At 52.8% G+C, this 19335-nt stretch overlaps 3 protein-coding genes across 6 annotated transcripts in view; 2 read left to right on the top strand and 1 right to left on the bottom strand.

Moving 5' to 3' along the window:
* Nucleotides 1–27: 27 nt before the first annotated feature.
* IRGQ (immunity related GTPase Q) lies at nucleotides 28–8621 on the top strand. The gene is made up of 3 exons (XM_003406418.4): nucleotides 28–134; nucleotides 452–983; nucleotides 2474–8621. The coding sequence occupies exons 2-3, from the start codon at nucleotides 454–456 to the stop codon at nucleotides 3780–3782; spliced, it is 1839 nt and encodes a 612-aa protein (XP_003406466.2). The 5' UTR covers nucleotides 28–134; nucleotides 452–453; the 3' UTR covers nucleotides 3783–8621.
* Nucleotides 8622–10631: 2010 nt separating this feature from the next.
* Nucleotides 10632–18043, bottom strand: PINLYP (phospholipase A2 inhibitor and LY6/PLAUR domain containing). 3 transcript variants are annotated; one of them, XM_010586412.3, is made up of 6 exons: nucleotides 17941–18043; nucleotides 16231–16376; nucleotides 15017–15133; nucleotides 13180–13332; nucleotides 12834–12977; nucleotides 10632–12633 (listed from the first exon to the last, which is right to left on the bottom strand). In XM_010586412.3, exons 2-6 carry the CDS (start codon nucleotides 16298–16300, stop codon nucleotides 12479–12481), a joined length of 639 nt encoding a protein of 212 aa, XP_010584714.1. In that variant the 5' UTR covers nucleotides 16301–16376; nucleotides 17941–18043; the 3' UTR covers nucleotides 10632–12478. The 3 variants fall into 3 exon arrangements, with proteins under 3 accessions (XP_010584714.1, XP_064149827.1, XP_023398875.1); XM_064293757.1 differs by lacking the exon at nucleotides 17941–18043 and adding an exon at nucleotides 16670–17281; XM_023543107.2 differs by lacking the exon at nucleotides 17941–18043 and adding an exon at nucleotides 16707–17281.
* The window catches only part of XRCC1 (X-ray repair cross complementing 1), a 41923-nt gene continuing 39957 nt past the window's right edge, over nucleotides 17370–19335 (top strand). The window contains exons 1-2 of one of the 2 annotated variants that reach the window (XM_003406226.4): nucleotides 17370–17486; nucleotides 17902–17994. In XM_003406226.4, the coding sequence (XP_003406274.1) occupies nucleotides 17436–17486; nucleotides 17902–17994 (144 nt within the window). In that variant the 5' untranslated portion in view covers nucleotides 17370–17435. Of the gene's footprint in view, nucleotides 17487–17901; nucleotides 17995–18104; nucleotides 18218–19335 lie in introns of those variants that run through there. The other variant, XM_064293755.1, reaches the window with a different exon arrangement.

Raw genomic sequence — 19335 nt, 5'->3', positions numbered from 1 at the left:
GGATCCAGACATTTCCAAACCCAGGCTCTCCGACCTCTTCGGCCTCTGTCCGCCGGACCCCAGGTTCGAGGCTTCTCAGCAGCTGATACCTCCGCCTCGGACTGCGCTCGCCTTTGGTGTCGGCTGTTTGCTCGGTTGGTGATTTGGAATTATCCAGGATATGGGGGCGGGGAGAATAAAACACCTTTGTTTCCGAGGAAGGAGGGGCTGGAGGTCTGGATTTCTGAGTTTTTAATCAGAAAGGGAAACGCTTCCGTTTAGAAAGAAGGCGCATAGGATGCCTGGGTCCCTGGGGGAATAGGGCCTGGGCGTCGGATTTCTAGGTCCTGGGGAGTGACGCCCGAGACTGAAGAAGGGATGGGGTGGAGGACTGAATTCTGGGTTCACTGTGAGTGGCTAGGAAAGAAAAAGATTGGGGTTCCCTGACCCGGGTCTCCCCCATCCTTTGCAGGTATGCCTCTACCGCGTGGTGACGTGACTGCCTTGTTCCTGGGGCCTCCGGGCTCGGGAAAGTCCGCGTTAGTCGCAGCGCTGTGCGACAAGGATGTGGAGACGTTGGAGCCCCTTGAGGAACGGCCGGACTCAGGGGTCCCCAGCCTGCGGGCTGCGGGTCCAGGCCTCTTTCTGGGCGAGCTGAGCTGCCCACCCGCAGCGCCGGGGCCCTGGGCGGCGGAGGCCAACGTGCTGGTACTGGTGCTGCCGGGACCCGAGGGTAACGGGGAGAGCTTGGCCCCAGCGCTGGGGGAGGCAGCACGGGCCGCCCTGGCCCGAGGGACCCCGCTGCTGGCGGTGCGAACCCTCGGCCCCAGGGATTCACAGAATGAAGCCCAAGCCCGGGATCAGACAGCGACCCTGCTGGACAGCGCCGGGTTACGAGCCGTGGCTCTCTTTGTGCTCCCGGCGGACTGCAGCGGCAGCGAAGGCCACGAGGAGCTAGAGCGCCTGCGGGCAGCCCTGCAGAGCCAGGCAGAGGCGCTGCAGAGGTGAACACGGGGTCTGAGGGCGGAGTGGGGAGGACCGCGTCCTTAGTCCAGACTCCGCGTCTAAGGTGTTCTTTGATGTTCTCGAGGCCCCGCCCCTAGCGTGTTTTGGGCAAGCTTTAAGCAGATGCCTGCCTGCCGAAGGCCGGGTTCTTTCATCCACGCTCCAGCCCAAGCGAGTGCTGTGTTTTTCCCTTTTCTGTCATTTTGGCCCCGCCCCAGCCAAGGGTTCCCTGCAGTTCTGGACCTATCATCCAGGTCCCGCCTCCTGCGAGAACTCTGAGATCACGAGGACCCACTCCCTAGCGAGAATTCTTAGGGAATTCGCCCAAGTATTGCCTCCAACAAAAATTTTGAAGGAAGGCTCACTCTTGCCACACAAGTTTGTGATCCCAGTGAAGATTTTACCTAAAGACTTACCTGCGAGTCCCCCCGCATCAGCTTAGTCCTCAAGGGACCCCAGTTACCATAAAGCCCGCCTTTAATGAGCTTTATTCCTGAGTGCCCTTCACTTCCTGTCTCCAATCTCCTCTAGCTTCTGTGCACACTCATGGGCTGTTGTTACTTGCTGTCCAGTCGCCCCACCTCAGGGCGATCTTAGGTATATATAACAGAAGGAACTGTTGCTTTGTCCTGTGCCATCCTCATGATCTTTGATATATTTGAGTCCATTGCTGCCGGTCTACTTGCCAGCTACCTCTTCAGCTTTCTCCCCCAAGACCGAGCCACCTCATTTTATAACGTTAGAATGAGGCTCAGAGGGAGCAGCCTCTCGAGCAGGTCTACTGCTCATTTTCTACCCCAGCCTCACTCACCTCCTCTTGTCTTAGCCACATCCCCTTCGTAGGAATTAGTAGATGAAGCCTCTCCTTTCACTGGTCCTCCTTGCCCTCCTCCACTTTATCCTCCTCAAGAAAGAGCGCCCTTGGGAACCTTAACCCAAAAAACCAAACCCACTGCCATCGAGTTGATTCTGACTCATAGTGACTATAGGACAGAGTAGAACTGCCCCATAGAGTTTCCAGGAATTGCTTGGCGGATTCAAACTGCCGACCTTTTGGTTAGCAGCCATAGCACTTAACCACTATGCTACGGGGGCTTCCTTGGGAACCTTAACCGTATCAAATAGCGCTGACTTTCATTTAGGCAACAACACAGCCCTGATTCTTTGTCCCAAGCTTTACCCTCTGTGAGCTTTGCTTCGCCCAGAATGACTCCTAGCCTTTTCTTAAGTCAGAAAAGCCCCTCTCCAAGGACTACATCCAGGTACCAGCCCCTGCTCGTAGCCCCTCCCTTATCTCTATAGCCCCGCCCTACTGGTTTCTATTTCCTTTGCTATCAGTCTAGCCCTTCTCTTCTCTGATCCCATCTCGCTGCTGGATTCTTGAAAGTCCCGCCCTCATCCTCGTAGCTCGGTCTTTGTCCGCCTGGCCCTGCACTCAGGCATCTGCATTTTCTTATACCCCTGACTCCATCCTTCTCTGCCTCCGCAGGCTCCTGCCACCAGCCCAGGATGGCTTCGAGGTGCTGGGCGCAGCTGAGCTGGAGGCTGTGCGTGAAGCTTTCGAAACAGGTGGCCTGGAGGCGGCGCTGTCCTGGGTGCGCGCCGGCCTGGAGCGCCTGGGCAGCGCGCGTCTGGACCTGGCCGTGGCGGGTACAGCCGATGTGGGCCTTGTGCTGGACTCGCTGCTCGGGTTGGATCCTGGCGACTCTGGTGCCGCCCCTGCTTCAGCACCCGCGGAGCCCACGCCCTACCCGGCACCTGAGCGTCCTAATGTCGTTTTCTGGACCGTGCCTCTGGGCCACGCAGGCACTGCCGCCGCCCCCCATCCAACCCACTACGATGCGGTCATCCTCGTCACGTCTGGGGCTCCCACTGAGAAAGACTGGGCCCAGGTCCGGGCCTTGGTGCCTCCAGATGCGCCCGTGGTCTGCGTGCGAACAGACGGCGAGGGTGAGGAACCAAAGTCTCTGGAAGAAGAGGAAATGGTGGAAAAGCCCAGCGGCGAGAGTTTAGAGAACGCAGACAGTGAGGGAAGAGAGAAATGTGGCACTGGGTCGCAGAAAGCAGGCAGTGGGGAAGGATCAGAGAAAGCAGGCAACAACGGTTTTCAGCAGGTGGCCGGCGCGAAGAAGTCGGGGAGCGGGGATTCGGAACGTGTGGTCGCGTTGAGCCCAGAGGACGAGACGTGGGAGGTGCTGGAGGAACCGCCGCCGCCCGTGTTCCCGCTGCGCCCAGGCGGACTCCCCGGGCTCTGCGAGTGGCTGCGGCGCGCGCTACCCCCAGGCCAGGCCGGGGCGCTGCTGCTGGCACTACCACCCATGTCTCCCAGTGCGGCCATAACCAAGGCTGCGGCACTGCGAGCTGGGGCATGGCGGCCGGCTCTGCTGGCTAGCCTGGCGGCGGCGGCGGCACCCATACCAGGGCTAGGCTGGGCGTGCGACGTGGCACTTCTGCGGGGCCAGCTGTCGGAGTGGCGGCGAGCACTGGGGCTCGAACCGGCGGCATTGGCGCGACGTGAGCGCGCGCTGGGCCTGGCTCCAGGGGAGCTGGGAGCGCGTGCTCACTTCCCTGGCCCAGTGACTCGCGCCGAGGTGGAGGCGAGGCTGGGCGCATGGGCGGGCGAGGGCACAGCCGGGGGCGCGGCTCTGGGCGCGCTTTCCTTCCTGTGGCCCGCGGGCGGCGCAGCGGCAACTGGCGGCCTAGGCTACCGCGCGGCTCATGGCGTTCTACTGCAGGCACTTGATGAGATGCAGGCTGACGCGCAGGCGGTGCTGGCACTCCCTGCGCCCACCCAGTAAGGAGTATCGGATAGGGACCTGGGATCCTGGGATGCCCAGCATCCAGGCTGCTGGCTCCGCGGAGATTGAGGATCCTGAGTCCTGGTTAGAGAAGAGGGCACTTGGAGGTCCAAACTCCGGGATAGGGTGTCTGGATCTCCGAGATACCAGAGCAGTGATAGCCACCCAGAACCCTGGGTGCTTGGAGAGGATGTTATTCAGACTTGATTGGGATGTGGTATTTAAAGTTATCAAGTTTCTGGATCCTGACAGGGAAGTAGAGTCTGGGGGACAGGACTCCTGAATTCCCTGGGGATGATGGAGCATAACACCCAGACTCCTGTGTCCTGAAGGGAGCTGGGGGCCCGACCCCTAGAAGGGGGTAGGTCTTGGTCTCCAAAGGAGGAGAAAGTGGAGCTATTGGAGAGCTAGTCCTCAAGGGGGAAAGGGAGTGAAGGCGCTGATTGGGAGGGGATGGTCCATGACAAGACCTGGACTCCAGTGTGGGGGGAGGGGACCCGGGTACCCCAGGGAGCTAAAACCCTTGGAACCCCCAGAGGAATACAGGGTCTGGGTTTCCTGGGGAGAAAAGGCCTGCATACAGCCTCCCAGGTTCTCAAGGGGTCAGTGGGCTTTCAGTCTTCACTGGCAGTGGGGAGGGGGACACACAGGCCTCAGATTCCTGGCTCCCAAGAAGACTGTGGACCTTGGTTCCTAATTCTTGGGTGGTGGGAGGTCTAGGTCTGGAGGGAGGGAAAAAGAGACCCATGAGAGAGAGCTGGAAACCCCTCAGTCCCACTTGGGGAATAGAGGGATGTATAATATTTCCTCCTTCACGGGTCTATGCCTTTCCCAGCTTTTAGCGGGAGGATGAGTTCACAAAAATGGAGGGAGGGGGCAAGAAGTCTGAGCATGGTGGACCCTGGGATAGCCAGGGACCAGGAATGAGGCCTGGGTGTGGAATGACAGAAACGCATGACCTCAGAGCTATCCCAAAAATCTCTCATGGATTTGGATCTTGGTGGCTGCCCCTCTTTCTGTGAGTTTGACTGGGAGAGGATTCGAGTGCCTCCATTTTACAGGTGCTGACCCTGGGTGATTCGGGGGATCTCTGGGGAGTCTGTTCCTCTCTCTCTCTTTTTTGGGGGTTCCTGTCTCTTTTGGATCTTGATTTCTTCTGTCATTAAACCCCAGCCCTTTCTGGCCTTGGTGTTTTGTACACCTGCCTTTTTGGAAAAGCAGCTACACTGCTGCACTAGTCCAAATGTTTCTCTGTGGCTACCTCACGTGTGTACACACAGAGAGCTACAGTGAACAAGGGCCCATTGAACGACTGGGTAGTCATCCCAGACTGTGAGAATGTGCCATGAGTGAGGCAAAGGGAGAAACCACAGTGCCTAGAATGTTTCAGGCTGCTAGCTATGTGTACAGGAGAAGGTGCAAGTCACAGAATTTTTATATATCAAAAACAGGAAGGTAGTATTGGAGAGACCATCTCTTTTGTGATAGATGGGGAGAGCAGAGCCCAAAGAGGGGAGGCTCTAGGCCCAACATCACACAACAAGGCCCTTTGAGGTCTGGCCCCTGTCTGTCCTCATTCCTTGACTACCCCATCCCCAACCAGCATGATAGGTCTTCCTTCTGATGGTTGAGTGGGCCACCTTGGGCCATGCCTCAGGACCTTTGCACTTGCTGTCCTCTCTGCTTGTAATGCCCTGACCTTAGATCTTCCTGTGACTGACTCCTTGTCAGTCATATTTCTGCTCAAATTTCCCCTGAGAGCGGCCTTTCCTGACTACCCTGACTGAAGTATCTCACCCACCCAATTGCCGTCAAGTCAGCTCCAACTCATGGGAACCCCATATGTGTCCAAATAGAACTGTGCTCCATAGGGTTTTCAGTGACTCATTCTTTAGAAGTAGATCACTAGGCTTTTCTTCCAAGGTGCCTCTGTGTGGACTTGGACGTCCAGCCTTTCAGTAAGCAGCTGAGTGTGTTAACTGTACCACCCAGGGACTCCTGAGGTACCCCCATTATTCATCTCATCTGGTTGATTTTCCTTGTAGCAATTACTGCTATCAGAAATGATCTTATTTATTTATTTACCAATTTATCGGCTATTGTCCCCTTGCCTGTCTTGTTCTCTACTGTATCCCCAGCACCTAGACCAGTGCCTGGCACACTGTGGGTGCTTGGTAAACATTTATTATTTTAATTCATTAGTCAGCGGCAGAACTAGGGCTAGAATTCAGATTGTCGGCCTGTTCCTGTAAGACAGGGAAAAGGAGCAAGATGGAGAGAAACAAGCATTTAATGGGAAAGGAAGTCTGGAGGTCAGGGCACCTGGGAAGCAAGCACAGCTTTGCCACTGTTGCTCTGTGCGATTTGGACCAGGGCCTTATTTTCCCATCTGTAAAACGACAGGGCCGGACAAGAGCACGAGATCTTGTTTCCCTGGACAGCTGAAGACAAGGGTAACTGATGACAAGAAGACTTAAGCGATGGTACCTCCCATCTCCAGCTTGAACTCCCACCGCTGGCACAATCTGTCCCATCCGGTTGAGATGACCAAGAGGTGGTCTCTCACGTAGAATTGATTTGCTGGTCTAGTAATGCTCTTAGGAGCTGTTGTTAGCTGCTGTCCAGTCAACTCTGACTCATGGCGACCCTTTAGGTTAGCCACCGGTTGGCATCAAATGAAAACCATTTACCCCACCTAGAGGCCTTTTTCTTAGAAGCTCATGATGTGGGAAGGAGCCCTGGTGGCACAGCGGCTTAGAGCTTGGCTGCTAACCAAAAGATCAGCAGTTCGAATCCACCAGCCACTCCTTGGGAACCCTTTGGAGCAGTTCTACTCAGTCCTATAGGGTCGCTATGAATCGGAATCGACTTGATGGCAACAGGTTTGTTTGGTTTTAATGAGGTGGGAAAGGGGCCCTGTTGGCACAGTGGGTAAGCACTCAGCTGCTCAGCTGTTAACCAAGAGGTTGGCGGTTCAAAATCACCCAGCAGTTCCCACAGGAGAAAGGCTTGGCAATCTATTTCCATAAAGACTGCAGCCAAGAAAACTCTATAGGGCAGTTGTATTCCGCACACAGGGGGTCGCCTTGAGTCAGAATAAACTGGAAAGACCAAAAACAATGAGGCTTGGAAGAGACATTTAGCTCTACTTTGAATGGCTCCAGGCATTGTCCTCCAAGCTCTGTCAGCCCTGAGGAAATGCTGTTCATCTCTCCCTGTAATATCCAGTACTACTTTATCTAATAGTCCCCTCAGTCTGCCCTTCAAGCCCCTCAATCCAGCTTGTCAGCCACATGAAAGAGCACGAGAGCCACAGAGTGGTGCTGTCCAATGGAAGTAGAATGCGAGCCTCCTTTGCCATTTAAAAGTTTCCAATCGCCATATTAAAAATGTATAAACAGGTTTTTTACATTTTTTTCATGCTAAGTCTTTGAAATCTGGTGTGTGTTTTACGCTTACAGCACATCTCAATTCAGATGGTACATTTTCACTGGAAAATGAGTAATCTGTATTTAGGTTTCATAAAATTCCTAGTTGGAGTAGATTCCCATACCCAAGTTGCCCCAGTTATGTTTAATAGTTTTCCTATAACTGAAATGAGTATCGGCTTTTCAATTAACCAACCAGTTGCTGTCAAGTCGATTCTGACTCATGGCAACACCTCGTGTTCGGAATAGAACTGAGCCCACAGGGTTTTCAGTGGCTGACCTTTCAGAAGTAGATCTGCAGACCTTTCTTCCAAGGCACCTCTGGGTGGATTCAAACCACCAGCCTTTTCACTTGTAGCTGAGTGCTTAATTGTTTACACCACCCAGGGACTTCTTTAATTAAGAGTAAATAAAATCCAGTCTCAGCCTCATTAGCTCCACTTCAAGTGCTCAGTAGCTACATGTGGTCAGTGGCTACCATATTGGACAGCACAAATATAGAGCATGTCCATTATCACAGAAGATTCTAGGTAGTGCAGCTCTAGAGTCAGTCTTTCTACTGACTCTGGGGGTGACCTTGGTCAAATCCCATCTACCTCATAGGGCTATTGTGAGAATTCAGTGATACACACACCCACACATTGATGTACTGCAGCACCTCCTGAGAAACCTGACACACCCTGGGAACTCAAATGTTAGTCCCATTGCCCCTGCCCACACACCCTTACCCTGGGCAGCACCAAGACAACTCTAGTCTGGGCACTTCCTGTCTCACCACCATGCCTTTGCTCACAGAGGGTCCTCCCGTATTTCTGCTTCTTTGAGACTGCCTCCTGGCCGTGGCATCCCTGGCTCTGTTTCCCTGCTGTAAATTCCCTCTGCCCTCATGCCAGAGGGAATCGTGCCAGAGGTCACATCTGAGAAAGTAAGGCCCGATTGAGTGTGTCTGTGTGTTGGGGAAGGGTGGTTGTGTTTACGCATCTGTATATTGGCATTCTTGGGTGTTTTGGCTACTGTTTGTGGTAGTTGCCTTTTAAACCATAACTTTTGATGGGATTGCATTTTAGGCTCTCTGGAGGCATTAGGTTGCTAATGAGCTTACCAGGAGAAAAGACTAAGATTGCCTTTGGGAGGATCCATAGTGTCTGTGTGGCACCTCCAGACTGGAAGACCCTCCAAAGCAGGAATGCCAGGAAACACAGGATGAATCTTGGCATTGGCACCCCCTGAATTGGCACAGGCACCACGAAACTGGTGAGTGGAAGAGACAACCTATCACCTCAGCTGACTTACATATACTTCTGAATCACGATGGATCATCATGGGGTAGGGAACCAAGAAGGGCAAATCAGGGGTGCAGTTGGTATGTGGTGCTTTTTGGAGGAATGAATAAAAACGAGTAGAAATCCTGTTGTTTGTGTCTGTTTCTTGTTGGTTTGTCCTGGAGGAGCCGCATCAGAGAGGTCACCTCATAGCTGCATGACCCTGGCAAGTATTTCATTTCTCTGTGCCTCAGTCCCCTCGTCTGAAATAGGGCATTGGTAAGAGAATCTGCTTCCCAAGGCTGTTGTGGCCTGGAAAGACTTAGTAAGATCCAGACTAATTGTAAACTCTCAATAAATACAAGTTTTTTATATCAAATTCCACTTCTTATGTAGCCCCCTTCCTCACCATTTCTCTAAAATTATCACACTGTTAATTTATCATCACATCTTTGGTTTTATTTTCTTTATACCATTTTTCCCCATCCAGAATTATTTATTCATGTGTTTACTTGTTTGAATGGGTTTCTCTCCCGCTTTAGAAAGGAAGCTTCGTGAAGGCAGACTGTAAATTTCTCGGTCGTGCACCCAGCCCAGGGTTCCAAATATAGAAAGCCCTTAATGGATAAGTGTTGGATGAATGAATGAAGGAACTGCAGGGATGAACGCTACCACATAGTTGCAGCGGAAGCTGAAATCTAGAAGAACTTGGGATTCAAGCACTGTGGTAGATCGTTGGCATTAACGTCCCATTTTGTTCAGCTTCCCTTGGATAATAATCCTGACTCTGGCCTTGGCCATGTAGTTTGCTGTGTCAAATGGGACAATAGCAAACATGATAGAAGCAAAGCACTCGTGCATCAGAGCTTCCTCTCTTGTTGCTCTTGGGACTCCTGCCACCACTGCCATGTTAAGAAGCCCAAGCTAGCCTGCTGGATGATAAAGGACACATGGCCCAGTCAGCCTTGACACCCAGCCTACAGCCAGCTAACCCCCAGAAGCAGTGCTGCCTAGCTGTCTGGCAGCTGGCTACGGACGTATGAGGGAGTCCAGCTGCTCCCAGATCAAACTGTTGACTCACAGAATCGTGAGCTACGTAAGGTGGTGGTTTTAGGCCACTAAGTTTTGGAACGGTTTATTACGTTGCAAAAGATAACTGATACAAGCTTATGATCTAATGATTAAAATGTTAAGTTCTGCCACTTTTTAGCTGTGTGGCCTGTGATGTGGCATCCGTCTCTGAGCCTCGGATTCTTCAGAACACAACGATGAGAGTAATGGTGCCTGTCACTGTTGTTGTAAAATTAGAAGCAGCCTCTAAGAGGCTGTGGTGGTCATTCGTGCTGTTTACCAAACAAGCCCAGCTCTCTGCCTTGTGGGCAGGGAGCAGGATTATACTTCCTGCTCCACTCCCCACACACCCCATCCTCCTGCCCCTCTGTGATTGAGTGGGGCCAAGTGATTAGCTCCACCCAGTGAACTGTGTTAAGTCACTTCTGTGTCGCAGCCTTTAGTCACCCACGAGACATCCTGAGCTCTTTCCTGTGGCACAGATACCAGCAATGACGAGTTGGTGACTACTCTGCCTGTGACTAGGATGAGCAGAACCCCCTAAGGACAGTGCTGGACATACAGAGTAAGGAAAAACCAACCTTTTGTGAATGGCACATGTTTAAAAAATATCTACTCCTCTTCCCTCCCCGCCCCCCACACTGGAGGTCTCATACTTACTTCCTTGTCCCATTGATGTTGGGTTTGGCCATATTATTTACTTTAGCCAATGGAATGTTAGCAGACATGACCTGAGCAGGGGCCTTAAATGCTCTTGGCGTCTGTGCTCCTGTGATTTGCCATGAGAAGGACATTCCTCAGGAGATTGTGGAAACCCGTGGAGGAGATCTGAACCCTATCCCAGAACTGGAGCAAGCCAGCCAATTCACAGCTGAAAGCAGAGACACCCCAGCCTCCTACTCTTGTGTGACGGTCTCACTTTTATATGGCTTTTCTAGCCATGATCTTGTTTGTAACTCCCACCGAATGACTGGGTGGGACTATGCAAATAAGGTGTCTGTGGCCCACCAAAAGTAAATCATATGGCCAAACCCAACACCAATGGGTCAGGGAAGCAAGTATGGGACGTTCAGTGGGCGGGGGGGAGGGGGCGCAGGGGTGGTGAGGGAAGAGGAATGGATTTTTTTAAACACGTGCCCATTCATGAAAGATTGCCTTTTCCTTACTCTATAATAATGCAAATAGGGTGCATGGAACCCCTGTGGGAGTGGGACCATGCAAATAAGATGCATGAAACCTTAATGAGGGGACTGGTCAGTTTTGCCATCCCACTAGGCTTAAAAAAGAGCCAATCCCAGAGCAGAGGGGGATCTCACTGCCACCAAGAAAGAGCCAAGAGTGGAACACATCCTTTGGACCTGGGGACCCTGCCCTGAGAACCTCCTAGACCCAGAAGACAGAGAGCTGTAACACGAGATGGTGAGAAGTGGCCGCAGAGAAACTATGGCAGCAGGACCAGGAGACCAGCATGAGACAATGCAGTGGGCTTTCCTGCTCTCGGAGTGAGGTGGCTACAAAGGTGTGCCTACTGACCCAGGAGCGAGAAAGCTGAGTACCTTCAGGCAGGAGGCTTACTGGCAGAGTGGTGTGCCTCCAAGCACTTGGTGGAGCTAGGCTGGCCAACCCATGGAGCAAAAGAGTTGGGCACCTTCTGGCAGGAGGCTTGCTGGTGGAGTGGGATGCCTCTTGGTGCTTATCCCTAGAGCTAAAGAGCTTTGCAACGCTTGCCTGTGCAGGGCAGAGGGCCAAGGCTGGGTCAGCCCAAGAGGATGGAGAAGCCAAAGGCCAGGAGAGACCTGCCGAGAGGCTGTCTTGACCAAAGAACTGTATCCTGAGTTGTTTCTGACCCTGAATTGTATGTAACCTGTTACTTCCCTAATAAGCCCCATAACTGAATACGGTCTGTGAGTTCTATGTGACCATTGCTATGAATTATCAAACCCAGCAGAAGTAGAGAGCATTGTAGGAGGGACAGCTGGTGTCAGAATTGGTAAAAAGCTTGGAGAGAGGAGGTTTTTCTGACCTACGCCTCATAGGAATCAGCCTTGGGCTGTTGATCTTGATTCTCCTTACCCCCTGTGAAGTTAGACAAGGAGGCCTGACACTGTCCCCACGTCACCATTTTTACACCCACAAACCCATACAAAGAAAAAGGCTTGTTATATGTCTCTGTTTTGGAATGGTTTGTTACACAGCATTATTGCAGCATTAGTTCCCTAATACATGTTATCTTAAACCATGGAGATTAGGGGCTTATTTGTTGCCATTGTATAATCTAGTCTGTCCTGAATGGTGCCAATGTTTACCACCTGACAACTAATTGCCACTTGGTAAGTGGCAGCTTTTAGGATGATTATTATTTACTCAGACATACCATCTCTAAAGCCTACATTGTTTTAAAGGTGCTAGGCACTGCACTAAGTGCTTTTTAAGTTTTCTTTCATTTGACTCTTACAACCATCCTGTGAGGTTGTCACTATTAAATATCCACATTTTGCAGACATGAAACCTGAGGCAAAAAGAGGGAGAAGTTAATCAGCAGAGGTGACTATGGACTCTGGAGTCTGACAGAGTTGGGTGCAGATTAGGCCTCTGACTCTCCCTAGCTGTTTGACCCAGGGCAAGTGACTTCCACAGTCTGTACCACAGTTTGTTAATCTGTCAAATGGGGTTAATGTCAACTTCATACAGTTATTGTGAGAATGAAAGCTCAGCAGAGGGGCCCGGCAGGGAATAACTGGTTAATAAAAGGCACAGCCTTCTCTCTCTTCCTCACAAAGGGAGAGTACCCAAGGGCTGAGAGGCCTATTTTTCTATTCTTGGTCACATCACAAAGAATCGAGCCTTGCTCTGCTAACATTTTAATTTACAGGCACATGGGGGAACTGCAGGCTGGGAACAAATGGCGGCCTCAAGCCACCTATTCCTCAGTTCTTCACTCAGCCCTGCCAGGAGGCTGGGGTGCTGGAAGGCAGTCTGCTCGGTGGAGGAAGTAGAGATAGGAGGCTGAGGGCACCTCAGACTCAGCCTTGGTGTAGCACGCACTCTCTGTAGCACAGCCCCGAGTAGCAAATTTGGTGTTGATGATTCCTGGGGAAGAGATTTCAGACTAGAGACAGGGCCCCCAACCCTTACACCCCAGCCCACTATCTTCTTCACAACCTAGGAGTCCTGGATCCCAGCAACCTCCTCTCCTAGTTCTCTGGAGCCCCCTTATTCCCTGGAGCCCAGAAGTCTGGGCCTCCAATTCCGAGGCCCCCTCCTCCTCCAGTGACCCAGGTGCTCCTCACCAGCCTGCACATTGCCAGCAAAGTAGATGCAGTGGGTCTCCTGGCCAACACAGCGGGCTGCCTGGGTCCCAGGACAAGTCTCCTGGAAGGGCGCAATGCAGGCTGGGCACTGGAGGCCATTCTCGGTTCGATTGTTTTGGGGAGCTGGGGGGAGTGCAAGGTGAACAAGGACATTAAAGCCCATCCCCCAACCACACAACCACTCTGGGGGATACAGAGCCACCACGTATTTTACATGTGGGGAGTCTGAGGCTCTGTGCAAGTAAGGTGCTTGCCAGATGTCACCACACAGCTCTTGGAACAGGGCTAGAAGGGGCTCCCTGCGCGGGCCAGGGTAGATGCTTACAGGGTATGGAGCCTTGGTTGCAGCCATCGCTCTGGCAGCAGTATGCATTGGAAACCATGTAGTCCTTGGGGCCCACGGTGGTGGACACGAAGCCGGAGTAGCAGTCTTTGAACTTCATGCAGGCCTTGTAGGTGTTCACCGACTGACGTCCCTCTGTGGGGTGGAGGATGGAATAAGGGGCTGGGCAAGGCATTTGGCCACACCCAGCCTCGAGGGCTCTTCTAACCCTACGCGCCCCCACCAGCAACTGCCTGGGACAATCTCTTCCAGCCCCAAATCTATACCCCCTTATCTGCCTGGGGTGGTCTCTTGCAGCCCCCTAAAGCCATATGCCTGGTCCGCCTGGGTATACTTTGGAGTGGCATGTTAGGAAGCCCTCCCTACTCATTGCCTAGGCCGCATTAGGTCTTTGGGGGTCTACTGCAGCTCTCCATTGCCAACTCCCCAGGTGCCTGCTTGACATGGTCTCTTTCAAACCACTCCACTGCCATCCTTCTCTCCTGTCCAGCCTGTAGTGGGCTTTTTCAGGCCCTTTAATGGTTACCCCCCATGTCTTCTTGAGGTGGTCTCTTCCAGCCTCAGAACTTTCGCCCTCTGCGCCTGGGGGGGTCACTTCCAACAAACCCTGGGATACTGCACACTCCCGCCCCAACACCTGTGCCCCTACTCTGTCTAGGGCGGTCTCTTCCACACTCCCCCATGGTCCATCCCCAGGCCTCCCTTTGATGGTCTCTTGCTGCCCTCCTTCCAGCTCAATCCAGTGGTTTCCCTTCTTTCTCTCACTCCCAAGGGTGACTTTTCTCCAGCTCCCTTCAACACCCCTTCAGGGTCTATATCTTCCCCTATCTGCTGTGGTTGCTCTCCTCAAGCCTTTCAAGTCCTTTCTGCCACCAGCCAACGTTTGCTGCGTGGGTGGGACTGCATGCAATCTTCTAGCCCAACTTTCTTATACAACTCTTCCTGTCAGGGTGGTTTCTTCCTACACGCGGGGTTACCCCTCATCTCCTGTCACAGCCTCTCCTCCTGCATCTTGCCCCATCTCTCCTCCTGTGAGGAATGGTCTCTTTCAGCTTTGAAAGAAAATCCCCCCCCCCAGTGGTCTATTCCATTGGTGTTCTTTCAGCCTTTCTCAGGTCTGGAATGGTCTCTTCCATTTAAGTCATGCTCCCCCTCTTCCTTCCATTTCATTCTTCGTTCCCAGTCCCCCCCCTTAGGATGATCTTCTCCATAATTCGTAGTTATCGTCCCCCCCCCCGTCTGGAATGGTCTCTCCCTCTCTCCCTCTACCCCAACATCATCTCTCCTCCTCCTGTCAGAAATGGTCTCCCCGACATCCCTGGGGTGGTCTCTTCAAGACATCTTTTGGTTGATTCCTCCCTCTTGTCCAAAATGGTCTCTTCCCTGATCACGTTCCTCGGACCTTCTCCCAGTCTCTTCCTTCTTCTCTATCACCCTCCCGTTCTCCTTGCCTATTAGATTCTTCCACTGTATTTCTCTGTTCCTCCTTGTCCTTTCCTCACCCCCTCCCGCCTAAGAAAGTCTCTTTAAGCCCTCCCCCATAGCCATCTTCTTTTGGAGTTGCTCGTTTTTTAAAAATCTAAAAATGGCTTGTGTCTCCATTCAGTTGTCCTCCCTCCACCTTGTGATTGTTGTTTCCTCTTGCCTACCCCATCCAAATTTCTTCTCACGCCTCACCCTGCTTGCGAACTGGGATGACCCCTCCCGCACCCCCCCCCACGCCCCGCTTCCGCCTGGTGGTATCTTCTTCCCACCCTGAAGGTTCTCCCCCAGCCCCCTAGCTATGGTCAGAAGCCCTGCAAAAGCCCTGCGTTCGTACTTGTGCTCGACTCCCCCACGACGACTACGCACGCGTCCTTGCCATCCTCGCATGTCTTCATTTTTCCGTTGCACGTGGGCCCAGGGCCCTTGCACACCTCACAGCTTAGTGGGCATCCTATAGGGTAGAGATCGGGGCTGTAGTCATGGGCGGTGCGATTAGTGGGCCACGACTCCCACTTCGGAGTCCCGAGGGAGATGGGGGCAGGGTTTGAGGGAGGAAGGGACTGGATTTCTGGTCCTGAGGAAGGTCCAAGGCCCAGACTGATGGGTCTTGAGAGAGGCTGGTGTCTCTCTGGTTTTTCATGGGTGGGACATTGCTGCGTGTCCGGGGACCTGTCCAGAACTCTGACAGGGACGCGGTGATGATGTCAGCAAAGCTGCTCCCAGGGCAGGAAGCGACTCCACCGTGAAGCCTGTTACCTAATTACAAGGCTGGGGGCTTTGGACGACAGGATCCGCAGAGAAAGCTCAGAGCTGGGAGGGTTCGTACTGAAGGCTTTCATGAAGTTTCAGGTTCAGCTGGTTCAAGGGTTTGGAGCCCTCCCACTTGCAGATACAACTTAGGTCTTGCAAACAGTAGGAGCTCGGGCAGCGGTACCTGAAGCTGGAGTTTGCCTCCAGTCCAAGGAGGGAGAGTGAGGACCAGGAGGGCAGGGGGCATGGACCCCTTAGTGTTGACAGAGGAGGGGCTGGGGGCCCAGACACCTGGGTCATGGAGAAAGTGGGGCTGGTGTCCAGACTCCTGAGTCTGAGGAAGGAGGGGCCTGGAATGTTGGGTCTGAGGGAGAAGAGGGCTGGGGGGCTGGACCCTTGGGTCTGAGGGAAAAGGGGGCCTGAAGTTATTAAGAGTCCAGGGAAAAAGGAGCTCTCTCTCATTCATATTCTCTCTCTTAATTAAAAAAACAAAAACAAAACAAAAAAACCCTTTCTAGTCATGCTCTCATCTGATTTTCTAGAATTTGGATGTGTTGCTTTGGGACCCTACCTAAGGGAAAGAGGATTCAGAGCCCATCAAGCCCCCTTCTCTCTCAGGGGTCCAGTCATATGAGCATTTCTTCCCTTGGGGCCCCAGACTCTCTGTTAGTGTCTGCCTCCTCCATGAGTCTGTATTCCTGGGTACCCCACTTTACCCCCTGAGGACATTTGCTGAATGTTCTTTTATAGTCCCTGCTTTCCTGAGGGTCCCAGGAGTCCAGGGCCCCAGTCACTCACCGAGACCCAGAAGGGTGCAGAGCAGCGTGAAGGTCAGCAGGAAGGCCCTGGGTCCAGCAGAGGTCCTCATGGTGTGTGAACCTGTAGTCCCGTGTCCCCAGCCCTTATAGGAAGCTGAGGAGGGGCGGGTCCAGACCCACCTTCACCTGCGGTGAGAAGGAGCTGAGGTCAGATTGAGCCCAGGGCAGGTCTCTGCAGCCCCCGGGTAGGGGAGGTGCAACTAGCATCCAAAAGGTATCCAGGCATCTGGTGCCCAGCCCCCTCCTCCACTGGAATCCCGGGAGTGTGGGGTTCCAGCACCCTCTTCCATCAGGACCCAAGAGATCACTTTCCCATTTTTCACACCCACATCTTCTTTACTCAAAGCCCAAGGTCTGAGTGGGGTCACTGTATTCCCTGTGGGTGCGGAGCAGCTACAAGGACTGGGATCCCCTCTCACCTTCCCAAGGAGGCACCTAGCATGGGTGGGGCCCCACCTGGGAGTGCCCAGCATGTCCATGCTTGTTCTGCAGGACCCAGGCGACTTGTCCTCCTTCCCTTTTCCTTCTAGCACTTGGCTCATGCTCCCTTCTTTATGTCCGGGCTTTCTCTGGCGCCGACCCCGCCCAGGGCTGCACGCCTGGGTCTGTTGCGGACCGAGCAGAGGGGTGCCTGTCCGCGGCTAGCGTGGGCGTGGCAGGAGACAGATGCTCACAGGTCACATTGGGGAACTGAGGCGTGGGTGGGAGTACTCTAAGCTGTGTGTGCGTGTGTGTGTGCGTGTAGCCAAGGGAGCCGATTAGGCTCCCCGCGAAAATCCAACTCAGGTTGGCTGTCTTGTGTTTAGGCTTCAGTTTGGGCGGTGATCGCATTGTCCAATGAGAATGGCGAATTTCTCCTGGGGACCAATCCCGGAGGCCGCTCCAGTTGCTAGGCGCCCAGGAAGCAGGATGTAAACGTCACCGGGAGGAGAGGTTAGAGCAGTGGGGTCAGAGAGAGGCGGGGCTAGAGAAAAGCTTGTTGCTGGGTCCTCGCCACTCCGCGCCTTAAAGGCGCAACTGAGCATGCGCAATGTCGACGCGGGCGCCGGCGCGCCGCAGTTTGAAAGGCCCGAGCCTTGCGCGCTTGCGTACTGAAGCCCGTGCAGAGGAGCGCCCCCACCCTCCCCGCCCCCAAACCCAGGCCCACTTGCCTCCTTCGGGCCAGGCGAAGGCCACGACTTTGACATGCCGGAGATCCGCCTCCGTCATGTCGTGTCCTGCAGCAGCCAGGACTCGGTGAGGGGCCGGCGTGGGGGAGGTTGGAAGACGTAAGGGGATTAATGAGGGGTGCTCTACAAGAACCTTTGGGGGTGTAACAAGGAACTTCAGGAAGGTCTAAGCAGAGCCAAGGGTAAATTCCCAGGAGGGTCTAAGTGAACTCTGGGAGAGATGTGGGATAGAGGAACTTCCGGGCGTCTGTGGAGTTTCCGGAGAGAAAAGGAGCAATAGGGGAACTTTCTCGGGAGAGCCTGGAGGTGAACTTCTAGAGGAGAAGGTTGTAGAGGAAACTCAAGGCAGGGTGTGGGGGGATTAACAGAGGAACTTACATCTGGGGGATCGCAGAGAGCTTGGAAGGATTCGGAGAAATAATCTGAGAGCTGGGCTTAGCTCTCATCTCAGTGCCATAACCCTCTCCCATTCTTGTCCCTAGACCCACTGTGCAGAAAACCTTCTCAAGGCGGACACTTACCGGAAATGGCGGGCAGCCAAGGCAGGCGAGAAGACCATCTCTGTGGTCCTCCAGGTGACCCTGCCCTCTCCCCACCTTCGTCTCACCAGAAGTCTGGAGACCCAGGGTCCAGGCTCAGCTCTTGAGTCAGCTGGCAGTGCACTGAGTCACTTTCCCTTCTGGGCCTCAGCTTCCTTACCCCGAAAATGGGTTGTGTGATCCCTGTGCCCCACAGCATAGAAGAAAAGAGACCCAAGAACTAGGCCAGAGATGACCATGGCATCAGGATGTGGCCCTGGTAGGTTGCTTCCACATTCCGGGCCTTATTTTCCTCAATGGGAACAGAGTGAATTATTGCCATGTATCCTGACTCCTAAGGTCAGTGGACTCAGGGCAGGAAGGTGTCCAGGAAGATCATTTATGCCAGTCAAGTCCGTTTTTAACAATGAGGAAACTGAGGTGTAGGAAGGGGAAGTGAAGTGGCCAGTCTCAGCTACCATTTCTGGAGTGCTGGCTGGCTTTTTTCTGAGTACTTTTTGTACATGTTCTCACTGAATTCACTCCACAGTCCTGTGAGGTTATTAAAGTTGTTAATGTTTTGCTATCACATTGATTCTGTCTCACGGCCACCGCATGTGTGCAAAGTATAATTGCTTCATAGGGTTTTCAAGGCTGTGACATTTCAGAAGCAGATGGCCAAGCCTGTCTCCTGAGGCAACTCTGGGTAGATTCGAACTGCCAACCTTTTAATTAGTAGTTGGGCACTTAACCATTTGTACAACTAAAACTTCCTGTGAGGTTGGAGGGAGGCAAGTAGGAGAGAGCAGCTTGACCTGAGATAGTTACAGAATTCCACACAGGATGTTCTTGTCAGGAATACGAAAACGATGGGAGAAGAATGCCAAATGTGTATTAAGGATCGACTGTTTCACCTGCATGATCTTGGTTTTCTGAGGCTGAGATTGTACTTACTGCTTTCTGTTTAGACACTTTCTTGATTTTGGCCACATTCCTTAGTTCTGAATGTGGGGGTGTTTGGGAAGGAATGTTGGGAAGGCTTGCATGATTGTATTTGACACTGAACAATCTTGGTCTCTGTATTGACCAGGGATTCTAAAAAAAACTTTGGGATCATAGAGCCTTTTGAGAATTCGATAGAAGCTGAGAATTCTCTTCCCAGGAAAAATACACAGACCCACAAAATTTCCTGAAACCCTAACATAATAATAATGAGCACTAACATTTATTTATGTTACAACCTGCCAGTCACCGTTCTAAACACCTCATATGGATTGACTTGTTCAGTTCTTATAAAAAGCCCCGTGACCTAGGGTCTATTATTATCTCCATTTTGCAGATGAGGAAACTAAGGCCCAGAGAAGTTATGCAGCTGGCTCAAGAGTCAGTGTTTTAAAT

This window comes from Loxodonta africana, chromosome 11 (genome assembly GCF_030014295.1).
Source record: "Loxodonta africana isolate mLoxAfr1 chromosome 11, mLoxAfr1.hap2, whole genome shotgun sequence".
In the NCBI taxonomy this organism is placed as follows: Eukaryota; Metazoa; Chordata; class Mammalia; order Proboscidea; family Elephantidae; genus Loxodonta; species Loxodonta africana.
This window is presented reverse-complemented; position numbering and strand designations above follow the sequence as displayed.